Source organism: Microcaecilia unicolor, chromosome 3, assembly GCF_901765095.1.
Source record: "Microcaecilia unicolor chromosome 3, aMicUni1.1, whole genome shotgun sequence".
NCBI lineage: Eukaryota > Metazoa > Chordata > Amphibia > Gymnophiona > Siphonopidae > Microcaecilia > Microcaecilia unicolor.
The window spans coordinates 123,078,133-123,092,884 of NC_044033.1; the positions used below are offsets into that span (position 1 = coordinate 123,078,133).

Here is a 14,752-nt window from a genome sequence, read left to right on the forward strand (position 1 = left end):
AGACTTCTTGAGTTGGTACATCAAGCTCAATCTGTGGCCCACCTACTTGAGGCTGCTTTTAATTCTTAATCCTTATTCACAATAAAGAACTCTCTAATCTCTTATTTGTCCTGTTTATCTCATACGTATCTTATATACTGAACTATGTACATCTAGTACTGCTATAGAAATGATAAGTAGTAATAGTAGTAGAATAAGAGGCATACTTTGGAAGGCTAAGTGCTTTGAAAATGAGCCCCTAAGTCTCTCAAAAGAGGGAAAATGAAAACTTGTTTTGAATGCAACTTCATTCCTTTCATTCCCTGAGCCTGCTTGATTGGATTCACTCAGATACAGCTAGTTTTCAAGACAGTTAGGGGTAATTTTTCAAAATGGGCTAACCGGCTATATTTAGAGACATCAGGTTATGGTTGAATCAGGGAAAAGGAGAGAGAGAGTTAGGCAATCAGCATCTGACTGTAAAACACTGCCCTGAATTCAAGGCCCCTCTCCAGAAGTTTCCAAAGCAAAGCCAACAAAAGCAGTGTGTGGCAGCTGCCAAAAAATAAATAGAATGTTAGGAATTAGGAAAAGGATACACAATGAACAGAGAATATCATAATGCCTCTCTATCACTTCATGGTACAACCACGCCTTGAGTATTGTGGGCAATTCTGGTCACAGCATCTCAAGAAAAGATAGTGCAATTAGAAAAGGCACATTGAAGGCAATCAAAATGATAAAGAGGACAGACCGACTCCCCTATGAGGAAAAGCTAAAGAAGTTAGGGCTCTTTAGCATGAAGAAGAGACAGCTGAGGGGACATATTATAGTCTATAAAATCATGAGAGGCGTGAATAGATAAATGCAAACTGGTTGTTTACGCTTTCGAAAGGTACAAAGACCAAAAGATATACCATGAAGTTACTAAGTAGTAAATTAAAAACAAATTGGAGAAAATATTTTGTCAGTCTGGAATTTGTGGCCAGAGGATATAGTAAAAGTTAGCCTAGCTAGGTTTAAAAAAAGGTCTAGACAAGTTCCTGGAGAAAAAGGCCATAAAACTTTACTAAGGTATACTTGAGGAAATCTCTGCCTATCCCTGGTGGTAAGCTGCATTGAATGTAGCTATTTTTTGGGATCCTGCCAGGTTCTTTTGACCTGGATTGGCCACAGCTGGAAACAGAATGAATATGTAGTCAAATATGTCACATTACACAATCTTTATTAATGTGTCACTCAGTTCAAAAGCAAATGTAATTCAAAATATGGATCAAAATAGACGAAGGAAAAACAATGTGCTCAAATATCCTCTGCTATTTATAAACTGTCATCACTGCATGTGGAAAAACCTTCTTAATACTACTATTTCGAAAAATACTAACAAATATCAAAATCTTATCTTATTCAAATATTTTGTTCCATTGTGAGTCATGAACAACTACAATTAATCTAATTTTTCCTTCTCTCTATGCAGTACAGTAGAAGTCCAGAAATCCAGATGCCAGAAAACCAGACCACTCAAGAATCTGGACCCTTCAAGTTTTCTTGCTGATGCCCGAGAATACGGTCACCCCTCCCTATAAGGTACAGCTTCTCCACTCTCAGCCCTACGCACTGTCCGTCCGCTCCCAGCACTTTACTCACTCTCCCAGGCCCCCAAGGCCCCCCCACCCATGTGGCTACACCTCCCCCTTCCTTCCCTCCCTCACAATCTGGCATCTCTCCCCCCACTCCTGGCCTGCCCCCTTGCCCCCCTCTAACCTGAAGTCCTGAAATCTTTGTAGTCCAGAGACAGAAGCAGCTTTACTCACTGACTTCTTCTAGCATGCATCGGTCCTTTCCACTCTGACCCGTACCGCCCCCTTGATTTCAGCAAAGCCTTTGTTACAATCCCTCACAGAAGAATCATGAACAGTGGGCGTACCAAGGGGGGGCGGTGGGGGCGGTGGGGGCGGTCCGCCCCAGGTGCACGCCACTGGGGGGGGGGGTGCCGCGCGCCTGTCGGCTCTTCGTTTTCATGCTCCCTTTGCCCCGGAACAGGTTACTTCCTGTTCCGGGGCAGAGGGAGCATGAAAACAAAGAGCCGGCAGGCGCACAGCACCCCCCCCCCCACCCCGGTGGCGTGCACCCCGGGGGGTTCTTTCGCCAGGGGGGGCGTCGCGCTGTTCCGGGGGCGGGGCGCATCGGCGATCCGCCCCGGGTGTCAGCCCCCCTAGGAACGCCACTGCTCATGAATAAGCTGAGAGGGCTGAACTTAGGACCCAAAGTGGTAAACTGTCGAATATCCAGTTCTTTGGTCACCCAGTCAAAGAAGGCAGATTCATTTGGCAGGATTTCCTTTGGTAAAGCCATGTTGCCTCAGACCCTGTAACACGTTGGCTTCTAGAAAAAAAACTAGATTTTCCTTCAGCGGTGACTGCATTATTTTTCCTACCACCAATATGAGGATTTCCGGCCTGTAGTTTCCCACTTCTTCTCTGTCTCTGCTTTTGTGAAGAGGGATCACATCAGCTCGTTTCTAATCCTGCGGAACCTAGCCCACCTCTAAAGATCTATTAAATAAATCCGTTAGAGTTCCCACCAAGACATCTCTGAGCTCCCTCAGTATCCTGGGATGTACCCCATCCAGTCCCACAGCTTTGTCCACTTTCAGATTTTCAAGCTGTTTATAGGCACTTTCTTCCGTGAACGGCGCAATATCCACTCCGTTCCCAGATAAACCATCAGCAGCCCTTCTCCAGGATTTTCTTCCGTGAACAGCGAAGTATTTGTTTAGCACATCTGCTTTATCCTCATCACTCTCCACATACCATTCTCAGTATCCTTCAGTCTTCCAATTCCATTCCTCTTGTTTCTTCTTTCCCCAATATATCTCTTTACATTTTTAGCTATTCTTTCTTCCGCCTGCGCTTTCGCTAGCTGTATTTCCCTCTTCGTTTGAGTTTATTCCAGTAATCTTTTCCATAGTCCTCTTGTTACGTTCATCTGTATTTCTTGAACAAAGCCTGTTTTGCCCTTATTTTTTCAGCCACTTGTTTGAAGAACCATATAAGCTTCCTGTTTCTCGTTTTTGTTTACTTTCCTTGTGTAAAGATCAGTTGCAATACTTATAGCAGCTTACAAGCTTGGACCACTGCGCTCCGTTTCAACTATGCCTATCCAGTACTTTGAGTTTTGTGCGTCTGCACTCTTCTTTCACTCTTATATCAAACCATATCGTGTGATAATCACTAGTGTCTAGGTGGGCACCCACCCGGACATTGGAAACAATTCCTCCCATTTGTGAGCACTAGATCCAGAATTAACCCTTCCCTCAAGGGTTCTGTCACCATTTCTCTGAAAAAGGCACTTTGACAGGCGTCCACAATCTCCCTACTTCTTTCCGATTCTGCATACGGGACATTCCAATCCACATCAGGCAAGTTGAAATCTCCCAGCAATAGTACCAAGCGTATGGATATCTTCTATCAGATCCTTGTCCAGCTTCTCCATTTATACCAGAGGTCTGTAAATAACATCCATGTGGATACAGGTTTCATTTTCACTTTCCAAGACAATCCATAATTGCGTCTTCCTTTCCCCAGGTTCCCTGCATTTCAGTCACTCTTATATTTTCTTCACATACAGTGCCACTCCACCTCTTTGGCCCTCCCTATCCTTCCTAAAAAGATTATAGCCCGGTGTGGTCTCATGCCATTCATGGGATTCACTGAACCATGTCTCTGTAATTGCAACAATATCCAAGTTTTCCTCAAACATCAGGGCTTGCAAATCTTGGAACTTTTTTACATAGACTACAAGCATTTGTGCTCATTACTTCCATCAGTAACACATCTAAAATGTATCTTCTTTCTCTCCCCCCCACCCCCCATTTTACAGTATTGGCTATTTTTTTTCTTCCGTTTGCATCTTTGCTTTCCTGATTACTTTACCAGCTTCTCTCAACTTTTCCAGATATCACCCGTCTTCCTCTTTCTGCAAACTCTTGTAGTTTACGAAGGCTAACTTCTTATTCCTTACATTTTCAGCAACTACTTTTGAGAACCAATGTGGCCTTCTTCTCCTCTTACTTTTATTTGCTTACAAAAAGGTTTGTTGCGCTTACAATAGTTCCTTTCAGTTTTGCCCACTGCTTTCCTTCTTCCAGATGTTCCCTTCCAACTAACAACTCCTTGAGGTAATCCCCCATCTAAACAAAGTTAGGTATTTTGAAGTCTAGAATCTTAACTTTTGAATGAACCTTCTCCACACCTGTCTTAATATTGGACCACACCATCCAATGATCACTAGATGCTAGATAATCCACTATAAAACAAAGTTACTTTCCTGTGGTAAGTGTTCTCCAAAGACAAAAGGACAAGTATTCTCACATGTGGATGAAATCGCCAACAGAGCCCAGGTGCAGACACTACCCAGCATTCTGTAGCTTCTAAAAGCCTTTGGAAGGCCCCCACCATAGTCACACATCAAAATCTAGGATGCGAGCTTCCCCGACTAGTCCTTTACCCTCATTCTAACCCCATCTGTGCCTTCCCCTGACAGAGTGAGGAACGGCTCTGCTAGGGGACGGAATAAAGATTATCACACAGAGTGAGTGAGTGAGAAAGCAGATTGGAATGAGGTTCAATATAGACGATTGAGAAGCCCTGATATAGAGTACACTTCCAATGCCATTTCAGGAAGACAAAACTTTTAAAAATGTAATATTCTGTGCGTTTCCTTTGTCTGCTAGTGAACTTTTCTAACTCCTGCTGAAAAATGACAGTTTGAAAATCACAACCCTTATTTTTCTAACTAAATTCTTGTAAATTCTACACAGCTGCCTTCCCGACAAAGCCTTGGAGGGACAAAAATACACCAGCTCTTGAAACTTTCCATACTTATTTCAGGATCCAAGATGATACATTCTGCAACTAGCCTCCAAAACTGAATGATTCACAGGATATTCCTCTGAAGCTTGCAGGTACTATAAAAGTGAAATAGTCTAAGTTTCATGACCTTCACTTTTAAATACCAAATTAATGCATAATAACTGTATTACTGAAGGTGACAAAATGGCATTTCAAAAAGTAAATTCTTCACTCAATAGTTGTCAGATTCTGGTTAGGTCAGGGGCATCCAAGCATAATATAATACAAATCAAAAGACAGAGAGATCATACTTCATCTTCCAAGCAGTGCAATGTTACAGGCAAACAATGATGTAGTGAGCACCTGGCCACAATCAGATGCAAGGAATCAATCCAAAAATGAGGATGGAAAAACAAACATGGGGCAACTAGTAACAGACAAAAAGTCAAAAAGTACAAACATAACAGAGTGAAAACCTAACAAACTGATTACAGCAGCTGAAATTCAAAGTTCAGGTTCCTGTAATGTGTGGCTAGTAAACAGTCCACCCAATCAAAAACTAAATTACTGCAAGTCAAAAGCTAGCCTTATCAATTAAAGACTCCCTAAAAAGTAGAAATAGCTTGTTGAGTTATAGTACTACTACTACTACTACTACTTATCATTTCTATAGCGCTACTAGACGTACGCAGCGCTGTACACTTGAACATGAAGAGACAGTCCCTGCTCGACAGAGCTTACAATCTAATTAGGACAGACACACAGGCCAAACAAGAGAAGCTCTGTATTAAACTTCAGTTGCTTCTGATCATTATCCAACTCCTGGGGACACCTACTATGGGCTTTAGGTTAGGTTTTGGAGTCATCTCAAAGGAAAGCCCTTTCTGTGAATCAATCTAGCTACAACCAGAATTCCCTTCCCACCCTTCTTCACTGCAGACTGACATTCAGCTTTGGCCAGCACCTAGCAGCTGACTTAAGACGTGGTGCAGACCAGGTGAATCCAACTGTTTAAACAAATATCCTTAATATGTGCATTAACGTTCATGTATTTTTGATAAAACCAAACAAGATTATGAATAAAAATAAGACCACCAACAATGCACCACCTCTCAGTTTTATGTGGATGATAGAATCTCATGTTTGGGGCAAAAAAAATCTTATTTGACCATGTTCGGTCACAAGTTTCTAGGCCTGAAATGCATCAAGCACCACTCAATCAGGTTGCCTTTTAAGTTTTGGTTCATAGCCATCTTACTTTGTCCATAAAGAGGGTAATTTTATTTAACAGATTGCCTAGGCTGGGATTGCACCCAACCCTTTTGAGCTGATCACCTGTCACATTCCAACCTCATTCTTCATGTCACAGCCCTCAGCGAGTTTGAGCTTTGAGGGCACCTGAATTCCTTTGCTATTCATCTGAGGCTAGGAGACCACTATAGGATTTTGGGTACCCACAAGGCTCAAACTTACTGAGATCCAAAACAGGAGGTTGCTCTAAGGGTGAGAGTGATTGCTGCATCAAGTAAGGACATTTGGGGTAGGATAACACCAGGGTTTAGGGGTAATTTCTAGGTACCATGCTAACTCGGTGCTCAGTATTTACCAAACCCTGTATCACATAAGGAAGTCATGTATTTAACTGACCAAACAAAACAATCTATACTACTAACAATGAATTAGGACATGATCAACATATAGCGGAAGAAAAGCATAATTGTATTAGAACGCATGATAAAAATATGAGAACAAAGTTGTAAAACTCATTGAAATCTATATGTCTACAGTGCATTAGTTAATTAAAAGTGCTGTTGTATGTTATTTTATTGTACTTTATAAAATGTGCCAATGCTCATGGAACTAACTATCTGTTCACTCTACTATGTTGAAAGTTTAAGTACCTACTTTCCACATGAAAAGTCTTGCTATTTATCTGCCAGGATAAAACACATTTACAGTAAGAAAGTATACAATTAAGTCTCATTAAGTAAGCAAGACCAACTGGATCGCCGAGGCTAACATTTTTAACTGTTTAAGGGTGCTAAACTCTAGAAATTAGGACACAATGAAGGAGTATGCTTGGTACTGGGAATGCTCAAGCATCTACTGCACCCTCAGACTGTGTGCCCTCATGCAACCAGAAAAATTACGCATGTCAACTAAATGTAAATATCTGACTTTGAGAACGTTCCAAAATATGATTAATTTTATTAATGTTTTATACCTGCTTTCTATGGTTATTATTCTTATTTAATTGATTTTTTTTTTAATCAGAATAGTCCCAAGCTCTCATGCAATCGTGTAATCAGATGCACAAACTTTTGCAGATGGAGAGACTTTCTACTGAATCTAAGTGGCATAAAACAAAAAAGAAATGTTAAACTTTGAACCCCTTTTTGAACACTGTACCCAATGCAAATGCGTTCTGCCTTATTCAATGACAAACATAAGAACATAAGAATAGCTTTACTGGGTCAGACCAAAGGTCCATCTAGCCCAACATCCTACTTGCAGAAGTAGCCAATCCACCACAAGTACCAGGCAGAAACTCAAATAGTAGCAACATTCCATGCTACCAATCCCAGGACAAGCAATGGCTTACCCCATGTCCATCACCCTGTCAGACTGTCATAGTAATGCTTGAATGTTTTCACTTATATACACTGTCAGCTAGCACATTTGCTTATTTCCGATCTGACGAAGAAGGGCAACCTTCGAAAGCTCATCAAGAAATGAATTAAGTTATGTCCAATAAAAAAGGTATCATCTTATTTTCTTTTCCATGTTTTATTTTGTTTGATTTCTATTAATAACCTGAATGAGTGAAAAAAATCGATTTACTTCCACACACTCAGGATTTTGTAGACCGTAATCATAACCCCCCACCCCCACCCCCACCATCTCTATTCCATGCTGAAGAGCCATAATCTCTTTAGCTTGTTCATTCCCTCTATCATTTTGGTCGCTCTTCTTTGAACCTTTGCTAATTCAGTTATATCTTTTTTGAGACATGGCAACCAGAACTGAACAAATACTCAAGGTAAGGTCGCACCATGGAGCAACAGAGGCATAATAATAGTTTTGGCCTTATTTTGCATATTGGATATTTTGGATATTTGACTTTTGGTTATCTCTGTTGGTGGGTGTCAAAATAGTTGGGTGGTAGTTATAATGGTTATCCTTGACTATCCTTAGAGGAGACTTTGTAGAAAGGAACCCGATCATCCAATTGGGAGGAGCAGGGGAGGGGAGAAAATTGAAAAGTTGTCACTCTTGATGCCTCTTTGTATTTATATATGGTTCTGTATTCTTTAGCGCAATTGTTATCTTTCAGTATTTGTGACAATAAGACTTACACAATTGATTTTTTATGTTATCTCTTCTTCTTGATTACTTAAACCTGCTCTGGAACTAACAGAAAAGTGGATTATAAATAGGAAAATAAAATAAATAAAAGTGTAAAAGAGACACTGGGTAAATTTACCCAGTTATCTCGAGATGGAAATTCAGCCATGCTTACTCAGGGGTCCTTTTACTAAGCTGCAGTAAGTTCAAGTGTGCGTTCCACAGCATCAAGTGGCATAGCACGAACATGCTCAGGCATCCTGTGATAAATGACAAAGAGGCGTTCCCTAACCGTGCACTGAAAAATATCTTCTATTTTTGCATAGAGGGGGCATGTCTGGGGCGGACAGTGGACATTTCTGTGGTGACTAGTTAGCACAGCTACATTACTGTGCATTGATTAACACAGGATTACCACACGAGTCCTTACAACCTACAAAATAGGTGTAAGTGCTAACACAGTAAGGGGGTCTTTTACTAAGTCACGGTAGAGGGTGTTCCTCAGGGGTCTGTGCTAGGACTGCTGCTTTTTAATATATTTATAAATTATTTAGAGAGTAACTAGCGAGGTAATTAAATTTGCTGATGACACAAAGTTATTCAAAGTCGTTAACTCGCGACAGGATTGTGAAAAATTACAGAAGGACCTTACGAGACTGGGAGACTGGGCGGCTAAATGGCAGATAACGTTTAATGTGAGCAAGTGCAAGATGCATGTGGGGAAAAAGAACCCGAATTATAGCTACGTCATACAAGGTTCCACGTTAGGAGTTACAGACCAAGAAAGGGATCTGGGTGTCGTTGTCGATAATACACTGAAACCTTCTGCTCAGTGTGCTGCTGCGGCTAGGAAAGCGAATAGAATGTTGGGTATTATTAGGAAAGGTATGGAAAACAGGTGTGCGGATGTTATAATGCCATTGTATCGCTCCATGGTGCGACCGCACCTTGAGTATTGTGTTCAATTCTGGTCGCCGCATCTCAAGAAAGATATAGTAGAATTGGAAAAGGTGCAGCGAAGGGCGACTAAAATGATAGCAGGGATGGGGCGACTTCCCTATGAAGAAAGACTAAGGAGGCTAGGGCTTTTCAGCTTGGAGAAGAGACGGCTGAGGAGAGACATGATAGAGGTATATAAAATAATGAGTGGAGTGGAACAGGTGTTTGTGAAGTGTCTGTTCACGCTTTCCAAAAATACTAGGACTAGGGGGCATGCGATGAAACTACAGGGTAGTAAATTTAAAACAACGGAGAAAATTTTTCTTCACCCAACGCATAATTAAACTCTGGAATTCGTTGCCGGAGAACGTGGTCAAGGCGGTTACCTTGGCAGAGTTTAAAAAGGGGTTAGATGGTTTCCTAAAGGACAAGTCCATAAACCACTACTAAATGGAGTTGGGAAAAATCCACAATTCCAGGAAAAACATGTATAGAATATTTGTACGTTTGAGAAGCTTGCCAGGTGCCCTTGGCCTGGATTGACCGCTATAGTGGACAGGATGCTGGGCTCGATGGACCCTTGCTCTTTTTCTAGTGTGACATTACTTATGTAGCATTTTTAGCTTGTGGTAGAAATCAGCCGGTGGTAAACGCTGAGACGCCCATTATGGGCTTAATGCTACTGTAGCTTACTAAAAGATCCCCTAATTTTTTTATTTTTTATGGCTGCGCACTAAGGGCAAAATTAGCACATGGCCACTAATATTAAAAAATGGAAAATCAGCCATTTCACTGCTGTGGTAAAAATGGCCAAAATTACATAAAAATGTACACAGTTTCAGGTAAAATAATTAATGTTGAAGTAATCAGTATTACACTGAAAGCTTATGAAATTTTCTTTGCGGCCTCCTAATCTCTAAATTTGCTTGAGTTCAGAGAATTGCAGTATGTTTCATGGACTGTCTGCTGGATTATACATTTTGAAAGATCTGATTTTTATTGCAAATTTGGCAGCAAGTAAAAATAATACAATAAAATGGAAAATAAGCATATACAGCTTTGGAAAACAAAGAAACTCACAATACAAATGCCAATGAAACATTACCTCAAGCTCAACAAGAGCAGCAGTCACTGCATCAGTTGCCAGGTCACCAGCCTGCAGCTTTTCGATTGCCTATAGCAAGGAAAAAAGAAAATAAAAGTCATTAATTGATTTTTAATTTTACAATTTCTATTGATATAGAATTCAACGAAGGATAACATTTGTGTCTTGTGTGTATTACATTACTACCCAGAGTTACCTAATGTCATATACTCAGATTTATATACAGGTACATATTCCTTAGTAACCTGTGCTGGAAAGATTTATACAATTGGGGTCAAGAATGTCTGTCTCTGAGTGCATAATAACCCTTCAATAATATAATGGATGGGACCAAATTTGGCATGGGAGAAAAAGAAGTGAAAAGACAGAATTCAAAAATGGGCCAGACGAGACCAGGGGTTTCAGAAAAATAAGCTCCCCCGCCCCCCCCAAAAAATAGCCCAATATATTAGTTTATAGAGGCAGTTCCAGATTCTACAGCATTAATGGATACTGTGATACTCAGCAGATTGGGAATTGATCCTTTCAAACTGCCTCTCCTTTGTTCTCTACTCTACCAGTCAAAGAAACACAGAGCCAACACACACACATAAATAATTCCCTATCCTTGACAAGCTAAGTGATTATTATACACATTTAATTTTTTTGTTATTAATTTTACTGTAAAACCTATCATACAGTTTCCTTATTTGTTACTATGGGGGCAATTTTACATATAATTTTTCATATGTATACCGTTTACATGTATTAAAAGGTCTCTTATCAAATTACTCCACAGATTACACACAACTATTTAAGGGGCCCTTTTACTAAGGCACGCCTAAAAGTGGCCTGCGATGTTATAGGTGCGTGTTTTGGACATGCGCAGATTCATTTGTTCAGCGTACCTGGAAAAAAAAGGCATTTTTTTTTCTTTTTTGTGCTGGAAAATGGACAAGTGGCAAAATTAAAACCAGCGCGCCTCCATTTTCAAGCTGAGACCTTACAGCCAAGGTCTCACACGCTATCTGGGCAGTAAGCTGTCAGCGCATGCAAACTGCCGATTACCGCCGGGTAAGCACCATGCAGTAGAAAATAGAAAATATTTTCTACCGCGTGTTTTGGCCGCACGTCAAAATTGGAATTACAGCCCGTGGCACGCGGTAGCTGGGCAGTAGAGCCAATTTGACACACGTAGGCGTCTACGCAACTTAGTAAAAGGGCTCTTATATGCCAAATAGTGTGAAAAAAATATAGCAGCTTGGGTGAGAAGATATTCGAACAACCTTGACAAATTATATTCCCTCAGAAACCCACAATTTGTCCTATAATGAGAAAACAGAAAAACAAACAAACAAAAAAAGAATTGTAGCAAAAATGTCCCACCTTCTGACAGGCTCTTTTGCAGACATGTTTATACTCTTTAGCTTTGGATTCGGAGTGATAACCTGCACCTATATTTAAAGCAGAAAAAAAAAGTAACTTAACAAATTGCTTCAATTCACAACGATTGCATACAATGATCCAATGCAATGACTTCTTCTAAACAAACAATTCCTATAATTCTTTGTTTTCAAGAAAACATCCGCATCATGAGGAGGCCCAAGTGTCAGAATATAAAATGAAGCTACTTACCTGTGACATGCATTCTCGGAGGACAGCAGGACATAAATCCTCACTCATGGGTGATGTCACGAACAAAGCCTGGTATGGGAAAGTTTGTAGAAGCTTTTGAGCAGGCCTACCACACATGTGCACCTCTTTCCACCTGCCACTGTCACGCTGAACCTCTTCAGTCCATTATGAACTAGAGGACTACAATTCCTTGGGGAGGTGGGAGGGATGTGAGGATTTGTGTCATCCTGTCCTGATAGAATACCTCTTACAAGTAAGTAACAGTTTTCTCCAAGGACAAGCAAGGCTGATCCTCACTCATGGGGCTCCCCTAGCTACAGGTTGCCTTCTATAGAAAAACAGATATGGCAGATATGGACTTCTTTTTGGTGGCAACAAGCCTTATTTATTGATCGATTGGAATTTACTAACCACCTTTATGAAGAGATTCACCCATTTTATCATTTTTTTTCTTTTTTAAAATATAGAAGGCAGCCTGGAAATGGAATTGGATTCTAAACCTCAAACAGATTCTGAAGGACTATCTGGCAAAAACCTATTGTTGCACTGGGTGTCAGTTCACAGTTCAATTTTATTCAATATACTGCCTATAATATTGATCTATCTAGGCAAATCCTGCTCTATGCAATAGCATGATGTGAGCTTTGCACATCTCTGCTATGGGGTCTGACCTCAAGTGGGTACTAACACAGCCATAGCTCTTGCACTGTGAGCCATGACATGGCCCTCTAGAACAGTGTTTCTCAACCCAGTCCAAGGGGCACACCCATCCAGTTGGGTTTTCAGGATATCCACAATGAATATGCATCAGAAATTTGCATGCCTCAGCTTCCTTGGTTTGCAAACACATCTAATACATATGCATTGTGGCTATCCTGAAAACCCAACTGGCTGGATGTGCCCAAAGGACTGTGTCGAGAATCACTGCTCTAGAATCAGCCCAGCCTGGGAATAAGTGAAGTATGCAATCAATAGCCAACTGGAAAGCATGCATTTGCCAATGGCAACTCCCATCCTGTTTGGGTCAAAAAAGAAAAGTTATGGATTTTCTATGAGCTTTATTCTGCTCCAGATAAAAGGCCCAATGTCTAAATTATGCAGTGCATTTTTTCTTACTTTATCTTTATTGATTTTCACAACTCACAATATAACAAACATGAGAATAAATTCAATCATGTACCCCCCCAGTCCCCCCTCATTATCACCCTTAATCATAATAGTTGGAAAAGGACACGGAAAAAAATATTTAAAATATATAATACCATACCATCCAGTATTGATAACGGTAGTAACAGGAAATATAAAGTAGAAGAGGAAAGGACAAAAACAAAGAGCACTCAAGTTCAGAAAAGCAGCTCAGGTTCTCTCAAATTTCCACATTTCATGTTTTATATCAGTGAATTTACTGAAAACATATGTGTCACGAAACACCTAGCCACCTGCCTGGGGCTACTTTGAGGGTCTATCCACAGCACAGCTCAGGTCCACCTGCATCTGCCGCTTGTGCTCTACACTAGCACCCTCCTCCCACCGACTGGGTCACAACCGCCTCTGGGCAAGTCTCTGCTCTCAAAGTATCCCCAGTGAAAGGTAATACATAGAAATAAAACAAAAACAAAGAAAAAAATAAGATGATAGTCCAAGGACTAACAAGCCATTTTTGATGAGTTTACGAAGCTGAGTTTACGAAGCTAACCCTCTTCAGATCAGAAATTCAGAAATGAGCAAATGACATATCAGAATATATCTGATAAATGTAAAAGCATTCCAATGACAGTCTCATGGAGAAGGTGGAGGTGGGTGGGGAGGGGGGTGAGAAGCGGGGAGAAATGGATGGGTGATGCCAGATCAGAGCACTGCACTAATGACTTTATAGTGAGAATACTAAAAGAACATTTCAAAACCATTCATGAACATAAAACGTTTGAAGTTAAAATGATGAAATACTTTGGCACCCACCAGACAGGGCTTAATAAAAGATCTGGGTTTCCTATCACATTATAAACCATAAAATTATACTGCTTTGTCACCATCTAATCACTTATCCATCGCTCCCTGTTTCTCACTCCCCCTCCCCACCCACCCCCACTTTCCCCATGAGACTGTAACTGGAATGTTTTTATATGTTTCACAGATACAAGACATCATTTTCTCATTTCTGAATTTCTGATCTGAAGAAGGGAGGTTACCTTCGAAAGCTCATCAAAAAATGGATTAAGTTGGTCCAATAAAGGTTTTTTCTTTCAACACTTTGTCGTCCTGTTGTTCCTAAACTTGCCCTGCTGGTCACACTACTCCTTTGTTCTTCTCCTTATCACGTAGTAGATCACAGTCTTCCGCTCCTGCGGATCCCTTACCAATAAAAAAGGTATCTTATTTTTTTTCTTTTATTTCCATTTATTCACTCAATATGTAATAAACTCTGGAATTTGTTGCTAGAGAATGTGGTAAAAGCAGTTAGACTAGCAGGATTTAAAAAAAGGTTTGGATAATTTCCTAAAAGAAAAGTCCATTAGCCATTATTAAGATGAAGCTGGGAAAATCAACTGCTTATTTTGCCAGGTACTGGTGACCTGAATTGGCCACTACAGGAAACTGGATACTGGGCTTATGTTCTTATAGTGTGCTGTGAACTTTCACCTTTGTGAGCATGAGGCCTGGGAAAAAAGGTTGGAAAGACTATTCATTTTTAAAGTGGAGCTCTGACACAACCTTGGGAAGGAACTTCAGATTTGTGCACAAAACCACTCTTGTTAAAAATTTTAGTGTAGTGTGGATCAGTCACCAAGTCCTGGTGCTCACTAACCCTGTGAGCTGAAGTAATCACCATCAAAAATAAGACCTTCCAAGTCAGGTACTTCAAATGGCAGCATCTAGCAGCTCAAATGCAACTTTCATCAGCTGGATAAAAACACTG

At 40.6% G+C, this 14,752-nt stretch overlaps 1 protein-coding gene across 1 annotated transcript in view; it reads right to left on the bottom strand.

The window, feature by feature from the left end:
• TASP1 (taspase 1) overlaps positions 1 to 14,752 on the bottom strand; it is a 317,359-nt gene that overhangs the window by 270,590 nt on the left and 32,017 nt on the right. The window contains 2 exon segments of the mRNA XM_030196341.1: positions 10,222 to 10,290; positions 11,587 to 11,654. Of these exon segments, the coding sequence (XP_030052201.1) occupies positions 10,222 to 10,290; positions 11,587 to 11,654 (137 nt within the window).